General features: G+C 40.0%; 1 protein-coding gene across 3 annotated transcripts in view; it reads right to left on the bottom strand.

Moving 5' to 3' along the window:
* Positions 1–17,098, bottom strand: part of Slco1c1 (solute carrier organic anion transporter family member 1C1) — a 41,892-nt gene extending 24,794 nt beyond the window's left edge. The window contains exons 1-7 of one of the 3 annotated variants that reach the window (XM_041635404.1): positions 16,720–17,098; positions 14,058–14,128; positions 12,945–13,106; positions 11,758–11,899; positions 5,207–5,339; positions 2,867–3,000; positions 792–938 (exon numbers count right to left, since the gene is read on the bottom strand). In XM_041635404.1, the coding sequence (XP_041491338.1) occupies positions 792–938; positions 2,867–3,000; positions 5,207–5,339; positions 11,758–11,899; positions 12,945–13,073 (685 nt within the window). In that variant the 5' untranslated portion in view covers positions 13,074–13,106; positions 14,058–14,128; positions 16,720–17,098. Of the gene's footprint in view, positions 1–791; positions 939–2,866; positions 3,001–5,206; positions 5,340–11,757; positions 11,900–12,944; positions 13,107–13,223; positions 13,241–14,057; positions 14,129–16,719 lie in introns of those variants that run through there. The other 2 variants (XM_041635395.1, XM_041635414.1) reach the window with 2 other exon arrangements.
* Positions 17,099–19,925: the final 2,827 nt, after the last annotated feature.

The raw sequence follows: 19,925 nt of genomic DNA, 5'->3' as shown, positions 1-19,925 counted from the left end.
AGTCTCTCATCCAATCTTGTCCTTTGTCCCTAAAGGCTACGCATTCAAAAGATCAGCATTCCAAGAAATCAAAACCAATGTATGAAACACAGTTGACACAATAGTCATGCCTGCAGTTCTAATTTCTGGCTGGATTCCAGAATGTGAGAGACACCCATTAAACAGCACATAGACACATCTGACCCTCAGAGTTCACTTCTACTACAGTTTGTGTGGAAGATTTTCCAGGGCATTCCCCCCTCTTTTGTAGACACAGATGAGTTCTGCAGTTGTCTAGCACACGATCTACAGATCCGGTAGCCTTGAGCCTTGCTTATACTCTTTATATTTCTTTTTAATCACTCATACCCACTTTCAAGGTTCCAGAATTCCTTCCTATCTCATATAGGAAAAAAAAAAAAGATCTTTTAATCGGGACTTTTATAATGCAAAGCGGTTTCTAGAACTGCAGAAACAATATGCACACACACCTATACTCATTCACACACAAAAAAAAATGTTAAAAAAACAATCTCTGAACTCTGAAGCCCCCAAGATGCCTTCATAAGGTTCCATGCCATTACAGTCAAGATCACAGCTATTTTCTTCTAGTCTAGTGTTCTCTTCCTTATGCAAAAGACACCGACTAACAAAGTGTCTTCACTGTTAAAATCCTCTGTGTATTTCAGACAAGTGTTAACTGAATGAAGGCATGGAGACCGAATGCTAAGACCTTCCACACTAAATTTGAAATAGACGGGAAGGGAGCAGACAGACACCCTACTTCTCACACCAGATGAAGTGGACATTACCAATGTAGAAAGCAGCATTGTCTTCACTGGCAAAGTCATCCAGATAGGCAATGCCAAGGGGTTGGATGGGAGTTTCCCCTAATCCTCGCAGAAGATTTCCCAGGAAGACATAAACCCACATGGAGGAGCTGGCATCCCCTTTGCATTCTAGAAAGAGAAGCAAAAAGAAGACTAGAGCGAGCTCACTACTGATGCGAAATGTTTATTCTACATTTCTATGTTCGGCTTTAAAATTGTGTTAGAAGGCAGAATCAAAATCTGCCACAGCGCTAAACTGGTAAGAGTTTGGAAGAGGCTGAATTATTTTTTAGATTTCTATCTCTTCAACAGTTAAATCTGGAGGCCTCACTAAGAGATTCTCACTTCTTCAAATTCCTTGGATTTAGTTGCTCTCCTTTTTCATTTTGAACCTATAGACATATTTGGCTTTCTATACTCCAAACTCATTCAGCATGTTCTCGGAGGCAAAACAGACCCTGAACAAGTGCTTATCTACACCGACTTTAGTACAAATTGTGTCTTTTTTTTTTTTTTTTTTTGGTTTTTCGAGACAGGGTTTCTTTGTAGCTTTGGTGCCCGTCCCGGAACTAGCTCTTGTAGACCAGGCTGGCCTCAAACTCACAGAGAGATCCGCCTGCCTCTGCCTTCCGAGTGCTGGGATTAAAGGCGTGCACCACCACCGCCCAGCTAAATCGTGTCATTTTTAATCACAAGTATTTTCCATTGTTGTCCAAGTTCTACCTGAAACACAAGTGTTGACGTGGCTGACAGCTGCAGCACAGGCTGCATTATCTACAGTTCTTTGCGCTAGTAATCAACCATTTTTAGAATTCTCCAAACAAGTCACATAAAAATTACATATCTCGTATTCTTTAAGTCCATATCTTCTAACAAAAGGAACAGGATTTTGACAATATTTCTAGAGTTGAATCTAAAGCGATTTAAGGATGCATTAATAAATGTCATGCCATAATTTGGCCAAATGAGGCAGGGCAGTTATGTCAGTCACATAAAAGAAAGACTGCTTCACAGAGTTCTGGCACTGCCTCCAGCGATCACCACATCTAAATATCCCCTCCCAAGCACATACTGGGCTAAGTGGTTCTCAGGTATTTACAACTGGAGCTTTCTCATCAACACTGGGAGGTGGAAGCTATTTTTACCTAGGTGTGAAAGGGATAAAGAAGAAATTAAATATATTCATGGGAAAAAATTACATTTCTTATCTGATCCTTTAGATTGATGATTCTATTTGTGAAGTTTATTTTATTTTCATTTCAAGACCCATCTTAGAAGAAACCACTGGTAGATGTTCCTAGTCACCAGCATGCCATTTGTGGCTTTTTTTTTTCATAATATTGAACCACTGGAATATTTTACTGGGATCATATCATACAGTTTTATATTCTATGAGCTGTTTATGTGTGTATGAGTGCTTACAGTGTGCAGGCATGTAAACAGCAGTTGTATTGTCTGTCACTGTGCACAAGCAAAGGCCAGAGTATATTGGTACCTTTGTCCATCATTCTTGCCTCAACATAGAATCTCTCAAGGAACAAAAAGTCCACTGTTTCAGCTGGGCTGGCTGGCTAGCGAATTTTAGGAACCTATCTACCTGTGTCCCCGAGTGTTGGGTTTATAGGCATGTGCAGACATGCCTAGATTTTTGTGTTGGTGCTGAGGGTTTGAACTTAGGTCCTCATGTTTGAAAATCAACCACACTTTCCCATTCAGCCATCTCCCAGCACAATTGTAGGAATTTTTTATACTTTAATATTTTCAGTACTAATGCTTTTCAGAAAAAACTAAATAATAATATACAAAATAGTAATAGTAAGCTAAATTATATATAAAAGCTAAAATCTATTTACTTACACAAGTCAATTTTTAAAAATCATCTTACCAGCCAGGCGGTGGTGGCGCACACCTTTAATCCCAGCACTTGGGAGGCAGAGGCAGGCAGCTGTCTGTGAGTTCAAGGCCAGCCTGGTCTACAAGAGCTAGTTCCAGGACAGGAACCAAAAAGCTATGGAGAAACCCTGTCTCGAAAAATCAAAAAAAAAAAATCATCTTACCATCATTCATTTTGTTTGGTGATTTCCCTGTGGCTAAGCTTGGTGGCAGACTGCTGGACTCCAGGTGGCATGGAGAGATGCTGGGAGTGAGGTTGGCAGAGGGAGAATACTTCCCATATTTCTCATAGCTGTACCTGCAAATAGAGAATATGTTTACCCTGACAGACTAACATTATGCTAAAACACAGACTTGGTTTGCCACTCATGAAAGGGCAGGTTGGGTTTGCATTCTTTCAAGTTGGACTCATCAAACCAAACCTGCACTGAGCAGGGGCTCGGTGCATGACCCATCCGAAGATGCTGCCTGCCTTTGCATCATTCTTGGGCCATCCATGATCCACTGACAGGAAAGAAAAGCAAGACTCATTTTAAGACTTATTTTAATAGAAGACGATGACTGCCCATCATCTGCTCACTTAGAGCAAGAGGTAGCTACCTACATTTGCTGGAGACAGAGGCTGTCTCCAAGACAGAGAAAAATCAATATTGTAACAACTTGAGGCATTAGCACTTCAGAATCAGACTTGGCAGAATGCTCACAGGGATGCCACATTAGGCCAGCTCTTAAAAATATGCAAAATGCATCACGACTCTAGAGCCCTTTACCCAGAAGGAATTCTGCTTTTTCCCTCCAGGTAATGACAGATTAACCCAACCCCACTTCTCCACCCTCCACTCCCCACCCCCACCACACCCTTGCTAATTGCTCTGAGCTAGCTCTGTACTCAATGATGCCTACACAGACTGGCTGTGAACTTATGTGATCCTCCTGCTCCAGTCTCTGGAATAGCGGGTATTACAGGCCTGTGTTATCAGGTCCAAATAATGGTAGAATCCTTTCGCTTTTCTTTTTTTTCCATGCTGGAGGTCGAACCCATTTCCCCTGTGTACAGGACAGTGCATACTGGTAAGCCCCAGCCCCAGCCATGGCTGCCCTTAAGTTTAGGGTTTTAGTTCTGAACAGCTTTCAAGTTCTGCCTAGAGCAGTCTTTACTGAGCATATGAAAATTTTGTATCCACTTCCTGCTGTCTCATCCCAAGCCTATTCATCAGTGTCAGTTTTGAAGCAGAGATCACAGTTACAATCTACCATTATAAACTCCACATCTGGGTCTAGGCAGACAGTAAAGGACCAGCTGTGTAAGCATGAGATTCTGAATTCAGATCCCCAGCACTCAGTTAAGTGCCAAGTGCAGCAGTGGGCATATGTAACCCTATCACTGGGGAGGCAGAGCACATCACCAGAGCTCACTGGTCAGTCAATCTGAGAGAGTCCCCTTGTCTTTTCACAGTTCTTTCCTTAAGTGTCTTCACTAGGTTGTTGTTCTGTATCATATGTGTGTGTGTGTGTGTGTGTGTGTGCCTGAGAATATGTGGGTGTATGTATGCTAGTGTGCACACCCGTGCTCACAGGGAAGCCAGAAAAAGATGTAACAATGTGACGTGCCTCTGAGCTGGAATTATAGGTGTTTGGGCAACATGCACCTTGTATAGCAAGTGTTCTTTAAGGTTTGGCCATCTTTCCCCACCGCATTCTCAACAGATAATATCCCTATATGACATACCACAGCACTCTGCATGTGTGTACTGTTTTTTTCTTACTCCCAAGATCCGTGAGCTCAGGGAGTTCTTTTCATTCCCTTATCCACAGTGCCTAAAACAATGATCAGCATAGATCATTCTCATATATGTGGGTTAGTGGAGCTAAGAGAAAGAATGCTAAACCCAGCCAGCCAGAGTTCCTCATAATAATTACCATCTATGATTAATAACGTTTGTGTAACACCAAGGTTATTTATTTGAAGAAGGCAGAACAATAAGTTTATTTATACAAAACAATGCATATTTACAAAAAAAGCCCATAATCAATGAATAGTTTTGTGAAAAGCTGTAAAGGGGTCTGGTGATGGTGTTGGAGACACGGGTCATGGTGGAGAGCACTAGCTGCTCTTGCAGAGGACCTGGCTACAATTCCCAGTACCTGCATGGCAGTCCACAACCAACTTTAAGTCCAGTTCAAAGAGGATCCAATGTCCTCTCCTGGCCTCCATGACATGGCATGTACATTGTATACATTGTGTACAGGCAGGCAAAACACCCACATATATTTTTTTTAAGAAATGCCTATAACCCCAGAACTCTGGAGGCTGAGGCAGGAAGACTATGAATTCAATGCCATCTTGGGCAGTCTAGTAAAGAAAATATCTGACTAACCAGAGCCATGTAGCAAGACATTTGCCAAATGATGAAAACAAGACAAATTTCAATTAAAAAAAAAAACAGATGAGGAGATCTGCCATCGCAGAAATGGTTAGGAAAAGATGGAGGCTTTGGACTTACTTCTCCATGAAGAACTGTGGCAGCGCCGTGAGCAGTGTTCCGACTCCCATGACCAGGCAGCCTGCTCCGATGATTTTTGGTCTGTGAAGTTTGGAGCCAAAGTAACTAACAAATGTGATGACCAGGAGATTCCCTTTGGGGGAAAGAAGATGCATTCATGGTCTAGGAAACAGCAGAAGTGAACACATGGCGCACCTGCGCACGCAGATTCAGTGCAGCTTCGCTCTAAGGAGACACCACACACCCAGACTTCCCATCATGTGAGTCTCCCTGTGAGCTAAAATGGCTGCTGAAATCATCTCCAGGTTCATGACTTGAGCCAAACTATTTGCATTTTGTCAAAATGGCAAAAAACTTACCATCCTCCTGCCGTTCTGTTTTACCCAACCTGGCCATTTGTTCTTCTAAAAGCATTTTATCAGTTAATTAAATTAGAGGCAGAGGATGGAAGGATGGCTTCTTGGTAGAGAGAGTGTACCACTCTTGGAAGGCCAAGTTTGGTTCTCAGTAACATACTGGGTGGCTTACTGCTGCCTGTAACTCCAGCTGCAGAGGTTAGATGCCCTCATCAGAACTAAAAGGGACTGGCATTCAAATGCACACACCTACACACACACACACACACACACACACACACAATAAAAAATCAAAAGTATATCAAAATTATAAAAGGCTTCCTTTAGCTGATATTTTTAATTTTTATTGGTGATTTTGCAGCAAATTTTATTAATTTTCTTCATTTACTTATGCTTTGGATTAAAGTGTCAATTAGTTTTCCAATTGTTTTTGTAACGTAGATTTTATATTATCTCTACAGCTGATAAAGAAAGGTTGTACAAAGACAAGACTATGCCTCACTTTAAATGAAATAAAATGTTAAACTCATTTTTATGAAACGATAATTTATTTCACAAGACAGGCATTTTAGAAATAAAAAATAATGTTGGTTTTAAAGTAAGAATTACATCATTTTAAAATAGTTCTAACGAAACATCATGAGTTACTTCTGTGTATATGCATTTTTATGGACACATTGTGTGTGTGTGTGTGTGTGTGTGTGTGTGTGTGTGTGTATGCCTATGGAATTGGAGATCAACCTTGGGTATCAGCCCTCAGACGCTATCTGCTTCAATTCACAAGATTATGTCTCCTTTCATAGGCCCATGGCTTTCTGATTTAGGTTAGGGTGGTGGTCCAGCAAGCTGTAAGCTGTCTTCACTGATTCATTCTGCAATAACAAGAAAGGGTACAATACCATGCCTGGATTTTTGTTGTTGTTGCTGTTTACTCTGGATTCAGATATAAAACCAGGTCTTCATGTTTACTTGGCTCTTTACTGAATGAGCAAGCCATCTCCTAAGCTTAATAATTCAACGTGTTTTACAAGATTTCTCAAGCTCTGTTATACACAAGAATTCCTAGGAGGTGTGCAAAGGATGCTACAAAGCTGTTAAAAATGGAAACTTCTTGGCATTTCTAGTTTTCTGTTGCTCTGGAACACGGTCCAGTCGAGGAACCCTCATTAGCAAAGTAAACGCAACTGCAGTGGTGTGGATCATACCAACAATAAGAAACACAGGTTAGGGGCATACTTTTTAAAGACCTTTCGAGTTTTAGCTATAATCGTTTGGGAAGTCTCATCTGTGGAAACTCCCATCTAGATATAGAAACAAACCCTTCCCCATTGGCTGGCTGTGGGGGCCGATGGGGGTGGCCTGTCTTTATGCTGTCCTTGGTGCTTCCATGTTACAGCGAGAGCATGTTTCCCATCTGCAAGCCATTGTCTGGTTTACTACTGTTTGGACATACTGCCAGAGTTAGTCAATTGGAAAATGAGTGGTGAATTTCATATCCCAAAGGATAATAATAAGGATGTGGGAAAAGTAGGTTTAAAATGAGTTCTATGTGCTTGACTCTTGGAAGAATTCAGCTCTTTAAAATTTGAGTGTTAAAAAATTAAACATGAGAATACCCATTTGGTGTTGAAGTAGTATATGGCACTATACTGGTTATGCATTTTTGTTTGTGAAGATGATTGCATTTTATAGCAACTGTTTTATAGCCCCATGTGCCCTCCACCAAACTCTTACAATATGGGACTGGGGTCCAAAGGGTGCTTCTTTGTTATATTAATGAATAATGTCATTTTGCCACCTGTTCCACCTCTAGGAGTTTACGTTTCCTTATTTGCAATAAGAGCAACCTTTCTGAGTTCTCAAGAGAGACACATAGGAAATATATGGTGATTTAAAGCCAAAAGTTAAAATGAATTGGAGCAGGGGTAGGGGCAAAGTGCTGGCTGTTTTCAGATCCTCAACACCAGCATAAAAGTTGGTGTGACTCTGACACCAGTAATCTTAGACTCACAGGAGGAGGCGTGGAGACCGGCAGATTCCAAAGGCTTTCTGGCTAGTCAGCCTAACTACAATGGTGACACCATGTTCCTTTGAGACCCTATCTCAAAGACAAAGTGAACAGTGATAAAGGAAGATACTGGAAGTCTATCTCAGGCTTCCACATATTCATGCAAAGGCAGAACATCTGTGTACACATGTATGTGTACACATTTGCACAGACAGCACACACATATATGTGCATTAACACACACACATTGACAGAATAGGATATAAATTTTCCCAATACCTCATGTGACTAATTAACAAATGGATAAGAAGTCCAGAGGGTTAATAAATGTTTTACCAAACTGAACATAACCCTCTATTTTTTTCTTTTTATGCACACACACTCAAAATTTCAAGTCTTAGGGGGAAAGGAAACTACTTGGTGTAGGAGGTCCTTCTGTCTTTGTTTTGCTTTGCTTTCATTGGTTAATAAAGAAACTACTTTGGGCCTGTTGATAGGGCAGAATTTAGGTAGGCAGGGAAAACTAAATAGCATGCTGGGAGAAAGGAGGCAGAGTCAGGGAGAGATGCCATGGATCCGCTGCCAGAGTCAGACATGCTGAATCTTGGCCAGTAAACCACTGCCATGTGACAATATAAGGATTAATGGAAATGGGTTAAATCAAGATGTGAGAGTTAGCCAGTAAGAGGCTAGAGTTAATGGAGCAAGCAGTGATTTAATTAATACAATTTCTGTGTGGTTATTTTGGGGCTAAGCTAGCCAGGCAGCCAGGACAAACAAGCAGGCCCTCTCCTTGCAACGACACCTGAAGTAATCTTATGTAGCAGAAACAAACACTGAACAAGGACCTTGTATGACTTGGCAGTTGTAGCCCAAATGCAGTTGTGAATTGTAAGGGTAATATCCTATTAGCAAATGGAACAGTCACTGGAACCTAGTACAGTTAATTACAGAGGTAAGAATAGGAGCTAAGAAGAAATCTGTTAATTAAATCACTATATAACATGTAGAAGAACCCTTTTTTGTGGACTAGAAGACAGGTTGTGAAGCCCTCAGCTCAGTCACAAAGGCAAAAGAAACACTGAGCCTAACACGGTGGTATGCACTTCAATCTCAGAACTCAGGAGGCAAAAACAGACAGACCTTTGTGAGTATGAGGTCAGACTGGTCTACACAGAAAATTCCATGGCAGCCAGGGCCACAGGGTGAGATACCTTGTCTCAGAAAATCAAACAGTGGAAGACAAAAAGAAGAGACATGTGTTGAGCAAATAAACTTTTGAAGTATGCTTACTAAAAACCATACAAACAAACTTATAATAATCATTTAATTAATTAAAATAAAAAACATGAAAGAGGTGCACTGTTGAATAGTGATATTTTAAAAGCAGTGTATTAAGTTAGAAACAAGAAAAGGGTCTCCATTATCACCACTTCAATTCAACATAAATCTAAGGACAATCAAGTAAGAAAATACAAAAATAATTGACATATTTAAGAATTAAAAAAATAAATTTGAAAGTGTCTTCTACTTCAGTCATATGATTTTTTTCTATTTGGAAAATGCTAGAATTTCCACAGACAATCAATAGAAATTAAAAGAATTTCAACAAAGTTGTTACATATTGATGGAGGTGGGTCTTATATCTTATCTGTTGCTTTCATTGGTTAACTAATAAAAAAAACTGCTTGTCCTGATAGGACAGAAAATTAGGTAGGTGGAGTAGACAGAACAGAATGCTGGGAGAAAGAAGCCAAGTCAGGGAGTCGCCACGATTCTCCCACCCAACAGAGACGCAGGTTAAGATCTTCCCTGGTAAGCCACCTCGTGTGCTACACAGATTATTAAAAATGGGTTAGATCAATATGTAAGAGCTAGACAATAAGAGGCTGGAACTAATGGGCCAGGCAGTGTTTAAAAGAATACAGTTTCCGTGTATTTCTTTCGGGTATAAAGCTAGCCGTGCAGGCGGCCGGGTGCCAGGAACGTAGCCTGCCACTCCTATTACAACAACATATGTAGATTAACATATATAACTTTTATAGTATGTATGTGTGGTGTGAGAGCATGCTTATATGTGTGCATGTTCACACAAGTATGAAAACATACATGTGTGAGAATAAAGTGTACATGTGTTGCATGTGTGTAGAGACTTGCTGTTGGCACTGGGCATCATTTTGGACCAGTTTCTGTCTTACATATTAAGGTAATCCAACAGAGAGTTTGCACTATGTCTAAGTAGCTCTAATAAGGTGTTCCTACATCGAAACCAAGAGTCTGAAAAATTAAAACTTTCTGATATCTAATTTTTACTGGCACATCTCCTTTCATCTGTAAGTTTGCCTTAATCAGGAGATACTGGCTTCCTGGGTATAGTCTCATAATGTAGACAATCACCTGACCAAAGGAGGTGACTTAGTGACATCAGGAACTGGTATGAGCAGGCATTTTAGAATCTTGATGTATGTACGGTCACTGACTAACAGCATTGGTGGCCTTTAACAACAAGAAATGCAGACTTCCTGTGAGATGTCTTAGCAGGCAAAGCCACTTTGCCCTGAGTCAGTCTACGGAGTGAACACGATGGCTGTGAGATATCTTAGCAGGCAAAGCCACTTTGCCCTGAGTCAGTCTACGGAGTGAACACGATGGAAGGAGAGGAATGACTCTCAAGGTATCCTCTGACCTCCCATGTGCACCATAGAACACTTTAGTGTGCACATGCAAACACACAGACTAAATTAATCACTAAATTAATGTAATCTATAACAAAAACAAATAGAACCTTGGGTCCCCTCCCTGTAGAATCAATGCCTGCACTTTAATACTCCAAGGACCCCAGTACGTCCATTAACGTGTGATTGGCAGTGATTCAGGAACTTGGTGAACAAATTAGCAGGACTGTTCCACCTACAAGGTTGATGACCTGTGTAGAACTCTAGTGGTTGGAATTTTATGGGTTCAGAGTCCAATTATCTCTAGTTTTCTTAATCCCCTCACAGTATGTGTCACCCACTTCTCTGTATGACCTGACATGCTGCTGACCCTTAAGTAAACCCCTCTGTATGAAAACATCCCTAACCCCTACCTATCCAAAAGCTCATATTATCATCAGGTGGCCTCTAAGCCCAATAGCAGAGGTTTCCCCCAACTTTCTGTAACCTGCTACTTGATGTTTCCACCAACCTGCTGGAAAGCATCTTGATCAATGGCTTTCTTTGTTCTTAAACAAAATCTTCATGTAACATTTACCACATTAGGACACAGTATTTGGGGTAGCCTAAGTTGGTGTCCATGGGCTACGGCTATGCATTATTTGTCTCCAAAATAAACCTTCTCTTATCCCTTTTAAAGTGAGGGTTGTGTTTTTTGCAGAAGCCAGAAAAGTTTATATGTTCATTGGTCTTACTTTTTTTTCCTGACATCCAGAGTAACAAATGAAAGCAAAATAGCAGAAATTAAAAAAAAAAAAAAGTTGACAATTTAGACATTTCTGTCACTCCAGGTAAAGCTTACACTAAAACAGTTAGGAGACTTCCCTGTCATTTTATTTGTTCCAAAAGGCATCAGCAAGCACTGAGAGGATTACTTTGTTTTTCTTTGAAAGGCAACAAATGCCTCACAGTCCAGGGGCTGACTAACTGGAACCACACAGTGATGCAAGTCACTGATTTAAAGTGTCTAAGCAACTGCCAAACCAAGGATACCTAAGTGTATGCAGAGTTGTTACAATCAGCTCTACTCTTGTGTTCCAGCTAATAGAATCCCCTTTCTCTCCTTCACAGCTACTGTAGAAAAATACAGTGTCCACTGCTTAAATATTTGGGCTACATTTTTGCAGAGGCACTTTGCGTGTTCCCACATTCCTACTTCCCCAAGAGGTGTTTCTCACATACCACAACGCGAAACACCAATCAGGACCCTTTCTCCTTCCCAAGGAAGTCTGCCCTCCTATGTTTAAGTAACTCATCTAAGATGTCCAGTCATGAACAGTGGGGGCAGGGAAATTGTTATCAGTTGCCTGCTCTGTGAAAGAATGGGTTTCCTTTGAGTAGCATAAGGTCCTGGCAGATCTGTCCAAACAGGATTACAGGTTGGATCTCAGCAGACAATGAATGATGATACTGAGCAGGTTTCAGAGAAAGACCTTGGAATTAAAGGGAAGGTCGGGCTTCTGTAATACCTACCGATTTCAAAACTACCATCAATTACTCCCACCAGAGAGGAAGGGATATCGAACCTTCTCTCTATCTGAGTGATGGTGCTCTTCAAATAGCCTTCTGTCAGCGCTTTGGCAAAGTAAACAAAAGACAAGGCACCCAGGAACACCTGGAAGACATGAAAGGGCACACGAAGTCTGACTAGCTTGGCATGGCTCAGAAGTTACTAAGGAAACAAAATTCAGAGAACAGCACTGTGGAAAGGCAAGTGTGTTACCATTGACAGTTTGATTCAAGTACTATTGCAGCTCTAATTAGTCTCAAGACTATGCAGAATTCCTCCCCCTCCCCCGCAAGAACAAGCCCTCTAAATTACTTGGCAGTTGAAATGCATTCTGAGTTTCATGTAAATTGTGTGCAGGATTCCACCTCTTCCCTACCCCTCCACAAAAGACATTAAAGGGAATCTGGCTTTGGGAATATCAGAGAGTGGCATGGAAAGCACCATCCATAGGTAAGTAAATAAAAAAAGTGAAAATCAAAACCCATACACACGCCATCTCCTCACAAGTCCAACCTTGTCTAGTAAATATTTTTGAAATCACGACCCTGCAGTAGCAGGGAACATTCTGCTGTGAAATGTTCAGTCTACTTTTTTGTTTGTTTGGGTTTCTTGAGACCACGACCCTTTGGTATGTGTTTGTTAACTTTATTCTTAAATTTCCAGTGGTTCTTCAGTAGCTGGTTATATTTTAATAGACTTACGTTTTAATTGTACATGTAAAGCAGTGTGCATGTCAATTCAGGTTCATAGTTATTAAAAAACAGTATTTTTTTTGTTCCATTAATACTATTTGCTGAAAAGAAGGAAGGCTTACATCATGCAGACACCTGTCCCTTTCTGTGTAACAGGAAAAGCCAAAGTTTTCTTTGCCAGAAAGAAAATAGTCTGGGTGTGCTTAGCCTGATATAAGGCACAAGGCAGTGCTTTAACAAATGTCCGCATCTACATCTTCCCTGTTTGTCTAGGAAGACCCTTCCAAAGAGCCGGAGAAATCCATCTAGCCTGCATGGCAGGCAAAAAGGATTCCACTGCTTGGCAAGCGGTCTTGGTAATTTGCAGTTAAAAGCTTATATTAAAAAAGACAGCAATTTCCTCTTCTAACTTAGTTTGATATGGAAGTCAGCATATAAAGTACACCCAAGCCCTCTACCTTGAGTTTGCCACAGCATGGTCGTGCTTCCTCTGGGGATGGACACCCGGCTTTAAGGGATTGCCTTCTGACAGGTCGCGAGGGGTTTTTGTGGAACAAATGGGCGTTTTTCTTGGATGAGGTGTCCATTACGAAAACGTTCCTTATCCCAGCCTGTCAAAACTGATTTTCAAAGGAAACAACAATTTAATTCCGAGCCACAGAATTTAAAGACGTTTCCATTTCACTGTAGGCTTCAGCTCATTAGGTATAAGTTAAAGTGTCACTATCTCCTCTTACCACAGTAAGTTGGCAACATTTTTCAATTAAAATCAGACAGCATATTTGATTAACGAATCCTGCAATTGAGAGCCTGCAGCCAGCATTCCTTTTCAATCTCTTCACTTTGAGCCTCATTATAGCAAAGAATAAATTTCCATGTTGCCTTTGGAATAAATAACGAGGTAGAATTTTTCTGACTTTGTGGTCTCGCCAGATTAAACCGGGCGCGAGCAGGAAGGGGAAGAGAAATCCAACCTCTTGAATATTGATTCATTAGAAGTAAGGCTTCCAAGACTCAATGAATAGCAGAAGCTGACACCATCCTAGATACCCGAAGCACCTTAACATTCCCCTGGCACCCGAGTAAGGATTAAAATGAAGCAAACAGAAAGAGGTCCAATTTGTGCACCATTTGGCTAATGAAGAAGGAATGTTAACGATAAACGTCTAGGGCCTAGATTGAATTCAGATGAAAATACGGGCTTTAGTTTGCCTTAGAGGAAGGGAAACCCTTCCCATGCTTAATTCTCACCCTCCCCTTTTTCTTTCTCCTAAAGAAACTCATAACAGTTTTGCACAGTCTGACCCTGTTTCTCCCTGTTCACATTAATATTTACACATCCTGTGCTACACTTTTTTAAGCCTTCTACCATGAGTCAGAATTTGTCTAATAATCTAATGCATGCTACGGCATTCAAAAATCAAAACAGCATGGCTGTGTACAAGATGCCCACTTGTACACAGAGGTCTTCTAACCCTCATTACACTGACTGCAGAAATAATATTTGGAGTAAAACTTCCTGCATGTGGTAGAATATAGGGTTGTTCTGCTTATGTCTATATGATCTTGACCTTGTTAGCCAATTCTTCTTCTTGGTTTATTAAAGTTTTCATCATTTGGCTTCACAGATTGAATTTTGTTTCTGGAAAAAAAAATAAAGGAATGGCAGTATAATTGACTCATTTTGAAACACAAAAGTGACAGGAGATGGCCCAAACAATTTAGAAATGGAGTAGATGTTTTAACTCTTTATTTTATGGGAAAAGGATGGGGTTCAAAAGAAAGGGGCAGAGTCTTTTTTAAAAATACTGTAAGACATAGAGTAAATGAAAGGATGCTTTATCAAGGAATCACCTCTAAGGAAAGCAAGCAGAGAATGAAATAGATTCACTGGTGCTATTTATTTGATACACTGAAATGACCTTCATTATGAAGTCTCGTGAGGTCAGCATAAAAAGAGAAATTTTGGAAAAAAACTATAGATTATAAATTCCCCCAAATGCTAGCAAAACCAAATCAGTTGCTCAATACTTTAACTGGAATTATTCTAACAATGTAGCAACCGATTAATAATAGTGGTTGATAACATTTGGTATCCATTCCTGAAAAAGTAACAACAATAAAACAACAGTAACAGAAACAAAATCAGAAACAATCTAAGAAAACTCTTAAAAGTCTGTAATACCAACTTTGTAAAAAGACTAAATTACTAAAGCTAGTTATCCAAAACAATGCTTTGCAAGAACCACCAAACACTTCCCAAGAAACACAGCCTCCTGTACAGGTTTCTTTTCAACAAGTCTACTCAGATCCTGATGGAGGTCTAAAAAGAGTCATTGCTTAGGATGAAAAACATTCAAATAGCCAAATGACCAAAATGGCCAAAAAAAAAAAAAAAAAAAAAAAAACAAATTATCGCGATGTCTCACAATGAAGTCTCAGAAATCACTGGAAGGTAGGGCAAAGAAGTAAATATTGACATTGAACAGAGTAGAACTCATTCTTAAGACAGTGAGATGAACAGTGATAAGAAATGTACTCACATGAGGGGAAACAAAGTATCCCTGACTTCAGTGAAATGCATGGCTTCTAGAGAGTGACACTGCAGAGGTTTTAATGTTAATTAAGTCTATACACATCTTCTAGTTCTTCTATACGTATGCATTTTACATAAAAATATTATGACATTAGAAAACTAAAAACATCACTACATAAAAGCATATAGCCAGGAACACTTTAAAACACAGAAGGAATAATAGGAAATTTACACTTCAAAATGTGATTCTTCCCAAAAATTATATAAAATTGGCCTTTTGAGGGCCTCTGGAAATACTTCTTCCCATTAGACATGATTTTAAAGTGATATGCAATATATCACTTAAACTAAATCTGTCTCTGAAAGAGCAAGTGATTTAACAATAAGCTGTTTGCACAAAACAGTAAAACACACTGGAAATTATATTTTAAAAATTTGAGATGTTTTAGCATGCTTTCCTCTTGTATTTGGAAGTGTTGACACAATCATTCTTACTGTGATCTGGTGGTCAGGACAAAGAGCAGACATCCTGATCTGGGTCAGTACTGTGATTGGACCAAGTAAAACCCTTAAAATACTGACACTACATAGTTTTCCTGGAGCAAAACTGCATCTTAATGACTAATATGCAAATCAGCATGACTGCAATATGTTCTAAGCAGGTTTCAGCTTGTGGGTTTTGTGTGCTTCTCAGTGCTTTGAAAGGATAGGGAGGAAAGCCCTATGGCATGAAGGCAAGTCTTCTATGGCCAAAGCCCCCCTCTCTTCATCTGCATCTGTGTAGCAGGACTGGAGCACAGTTTAGAGGGATAGCCACCTGATACATCACTGGCCCACCTGAGTTGATTTTTCCAAAATATCAAAGACAGATGGGAAAGTTTCATTCAGTATCCCAGGTAAGGGCATAACCATATTCCAGATTCTAAAACAAATAAGCCAAGCTGGTAGCTTCTAAAAAGCTGAAATCTCTCTTTACATTGGTTGGTTTGAGAATCTAGTCTCTAAAGGAGTATAGATGGCCAAGGTAGGTAAAGTTAGTTACAGATACACTCAGGCCCTATGCTCTGGACCAGTGACAGTGCAGCCAGCCATTGGGCTGTCACCGAGAAGGTCAAAGAGATATCCATACCCAGACCTCCCTTCTCAAACAGCTCTGCACCAGCCAGGTACACTGACCCTGAGATTCTTCTCTTCCAGAGGTCTTTAGAGCTAACCTGTAGTTTTTGCTAAAGAGAAATGTGCCTTATATAGAATACCGATCTCCCACCCCTCAGGAGCAAATGACTTCACTATCAAATTCACATTTCATAAGCATTCCTATTCAGGGTGATATATACATATATTATAATCTTTAAAATAACCCCCAAACTTCAAAATCATCTTATTTACTTATAAAATGATTTCACTTAGAGCACTTAAGCTTTCTGTCAGAGGCCGCCCAACTAATTAGCATCAAAGCCCAAATTCAAGTGAGGTCTGAGTTTACCTAGGCTTCTCTGACAGACTCCTTTCCTATTTACCCAGCTAACAAGGGAACCCATTGCTTTTTACTGAAGTGTCATGGATAAACCAAAGTCTTGAAGAAATCAATGTCAAATTGTCAACTTCTCTCCTAGGGGAGCAAGGTGTCATGCTCACACAATTAAAAACAAAAATAAATGAATAGATAAATAAAAATAAAAAGAACCCATACTTACCTGGAGGTGGAGATCAAACCTGGTCAGTTCTTCTCATAAAGTTCAGCAAAAAGCTGACTCCCAGGGCACAGCTTGAAAGAGGAAACTGAGGCAACACCCGACAGCAGCTCTGAGCAGTTCTGGCAAGTCAAGAGAGCTGGTGGGCACAGACAGAACAGATTATAGAACAGAAAAGACCAAGGGTCTGGTCTCACCCCAGGGCAATCTTTCTCTTTCTCCTCTCCAGTTGGCCTCTTTTTTTTTTTTCTGGCAGTCTGGAGGGAATTGGGCACCCTGGCAAGGGCACTGCCCTGCGTCTCAGCTCCCAGGGTACGGAAAGAGCTGGAGACTTTGAGCCATTTCTTTGCAATTTGCAGCAAGTTTAAGGCCACACGTGATAAAGCTTTATTTACAGGAGAAAGAGGAAAAAAGAAAAGACCACTTGTGGTTTTTCTACTTGCTGATCCCAGAAAACATAACTCTCCCCGGGAGGGGGGGGGAGTAAGAGGGGTAAGGAAACAGAAGCCAGGGCAGGGGAAGGAAGTTTGTAACAAAGATCACCCCCCTCCCCTTCTTCCAAGCAGTTTTCCAGCCAGCAATTCCTTAGGGATACCAATGGGCCAGCCTTGTTGTTCTGCATTTGTTTGTTTGCTATTATTTAAAAAAATATATTTTGGGGCTCATTCCTGGCATGGTTGTTCTCCCATTGGGATTCTAGAATCTGCAGTGATACTTTCAGGTCAGGATCAAAGCTCTGCAGGCTTCTTCCAGGTAGAGTTTGCTCTCAAAGCAAAAAAAAAAAAAAAAAAAAAAAAAAAAAAAAAAAAAAAAGTATTAACCTTTCACCCACCCCATAATTTGAAATTTGACAAAATAGCAACTTAACTTTTGCAATCCAGCTGCATATGTTACCTAAACCTAAGTACAAGAAATTGTGCAACTCAAATCAATTCTTTTCCCAAGAGAATGATTTTTAGAGAATTTTTGAACAGTGTTAGTTGACATTTTGTTTTCACCTGTAAGGGAATTTGCCACCAGGATTCTCCGAGGTTCAACTTGTTCTTCCAGGTCTGTCAGTAAGAGCAGACCACTTACTCTCAGCATGTTCTGCTAGGAAACTAAATCTTTATTCATCTTCCAAATGAGATTTCTAGGGAGAGCCCAAGGATTAAATTATGTCCTGCCCACCACATATACAAGCCCCGAATGAGCAAACAATGTCTTTATCACAGATGCAATTCCAGGTGGTCACGATGATTAGCCACCTTTTTAAAAATTAAATTTTTGTTTGCATGTGTCCTTGTGGGTGCTGCTGTGAGTTTATGTGGAGTCCCTGCCTATTCCAGAAATGGGCATTGGATGACCTGAGACTGGAGCTATAAATCATTGTGAGCTGCCGTGTGGAAACTGGGAACCAAATCCCAATCAAGAGCAGCAAGAGCTCTTAACCATTGAGCTATCTATCCAGCCCCCATTAGTAAACCGTGTAAAGAAAACATTTTACTACAAAGTAATAAAACAAGAGGCAAAGAAACTTGGACTTACCTTGGACTTTACAAAGGAACAATGGGCTGTGTGTTGTGGGCATGCCTTTAATTCCAGTACTCTGGAGAAAAGGCGGATATATCCCAAGGAGTTCAAAGCCAGCCAGGAACATATAATAAGACCCTGTCTTAAAAAAACAATACAAAACAAAACAAAACTATAAAATGGAAGCAATAGTTCTTGGACTTTTTAATGACTAAGTATTTTCTTTATTTTAGCAATCAAACTGGGCTTTGCCATCTGAAGTAGGGATCAAATACCTTTGGAAATAGAGATCAACTATCTTTCAAAATGTCCACAAGCTATAAAAAGGGAAAATGGTGTCTAACAATCAAAAGGACATGGGATTTATTTATCTTTACCAAAAAAAAGTAATTCTTCCCTTTGAGTGTAATCTGGGACATCTCAGTGTTCTTAAAATCGCTCTCTAACATGAATCCTTTTTGTAGTTTACAGTCCATAGTTAACTCGACCACAGAGGATGTAGCAAACCTTGACCCATTCCTTGGGGCTCCTAGAACCAAGCCTTGTCTGGATTGCATCCTATATCACACTCTCATTCTTGCCTGTAATTTCTAGGGCCCCACTGCTTAAACTGTGCATTGTGACCCCAAGCTGGGCTGCCTACCTCTATAGGAGGGGTCACAAACAAAGAAAGGAATGTGCCAACAAAGTAAAGTTTCTGAGAGTTTAAAGGTCAGAGTAAATTCAAAATCAAATGGGTCCCAAATCCGAGGTGCGAGGTGTTTTGAATAGTGAGCCTCCACTGCAGCCTTGGGTCTGCGCAGAGCATGTGTGCTTGGCCTTCAGCTTGCCCATGTGTTCCACAGGGTCACAAACACAGTCTGAAACACAGGCTTGCATTCCAGGCAATGTCATGTTATGTATTGGCTCTTTTCTGTTCTTATAGAAGTAAAGTGGTTTAAATACGGGAAACAAAGACTTTGCATGCTTTTCTTCTTTATTCTTCAGTCTGCATCAAATTATCACATATTTATATTATGCTAAATGTATGACTTAAAAATTTACATTTGAGTTACTCACTTGAATTTCATTTTTAAAATTTCTTAAATTAATATTGGTTTGCAATTAGGACAGAATTTTCAATAACTTCTGAAATGATTCTAGCATACTTTTGCCATTTTGCACATTATATTTTTATAAAAACCCATTCTCAGCATTAGTGCTTATAAAATCAAAGTGTCAATCAACTCTAAAAACTATTGAATATGCTTTCTACCCTGCAGTATCAAATATTTAAGCAAGATTTAATTTTTCATGTAAAACAAACAAGTATCTCATTAGTATGCAAATTTTCTTTAATCTTGTACATTTGGTAAACTTGTATGTATATCAAAGAATTGCTTTGAAATACATTTCTTTATGATTTATCACCAGTAAATATTTGATTTGTCTGATACACATACTTGGGTGTATTTGTTACAGGTACGTGAGTATCTGGGTCATGTAAAGATTTCCCAGGTAAACAAGTGTGAGTAGAACAGAAATTTTCTGGGTAGGACAGAGGTCAGTGAGGAGGCATAGCATCTCTGACACAGCCACTCAGCTCTACCGCTGTGCTGAGAAACCTCCCATGGAGTGACGGCATATCTGATTCCTAGGGTTGCAGCTAGGGCTTGACCTTAGAGAGGGCTTGATCCATATAGAACAACAGAACCATA

Source organism: Microtus oregoni, unplaced genomic scaffold (assembly GCF_018167655.1).
Source record: "Microtus oregoni isolate MIOR12 unplaced genomic scaffold, Mior012 000002F_ref0000024, whole genome shotgun sequence".
Classification (NCBI taxonomy): domain Eukaryota; kingdom Metazoa; phylum Chordata; class Mammalia; order Rodentia; family Cricetidae; genus Microtus; species Microtus oregoni.
Note: the sequence above shows the minus strand (reverse complement) of the source record. Positions and strands in the feature narration are given on the sequence as shown.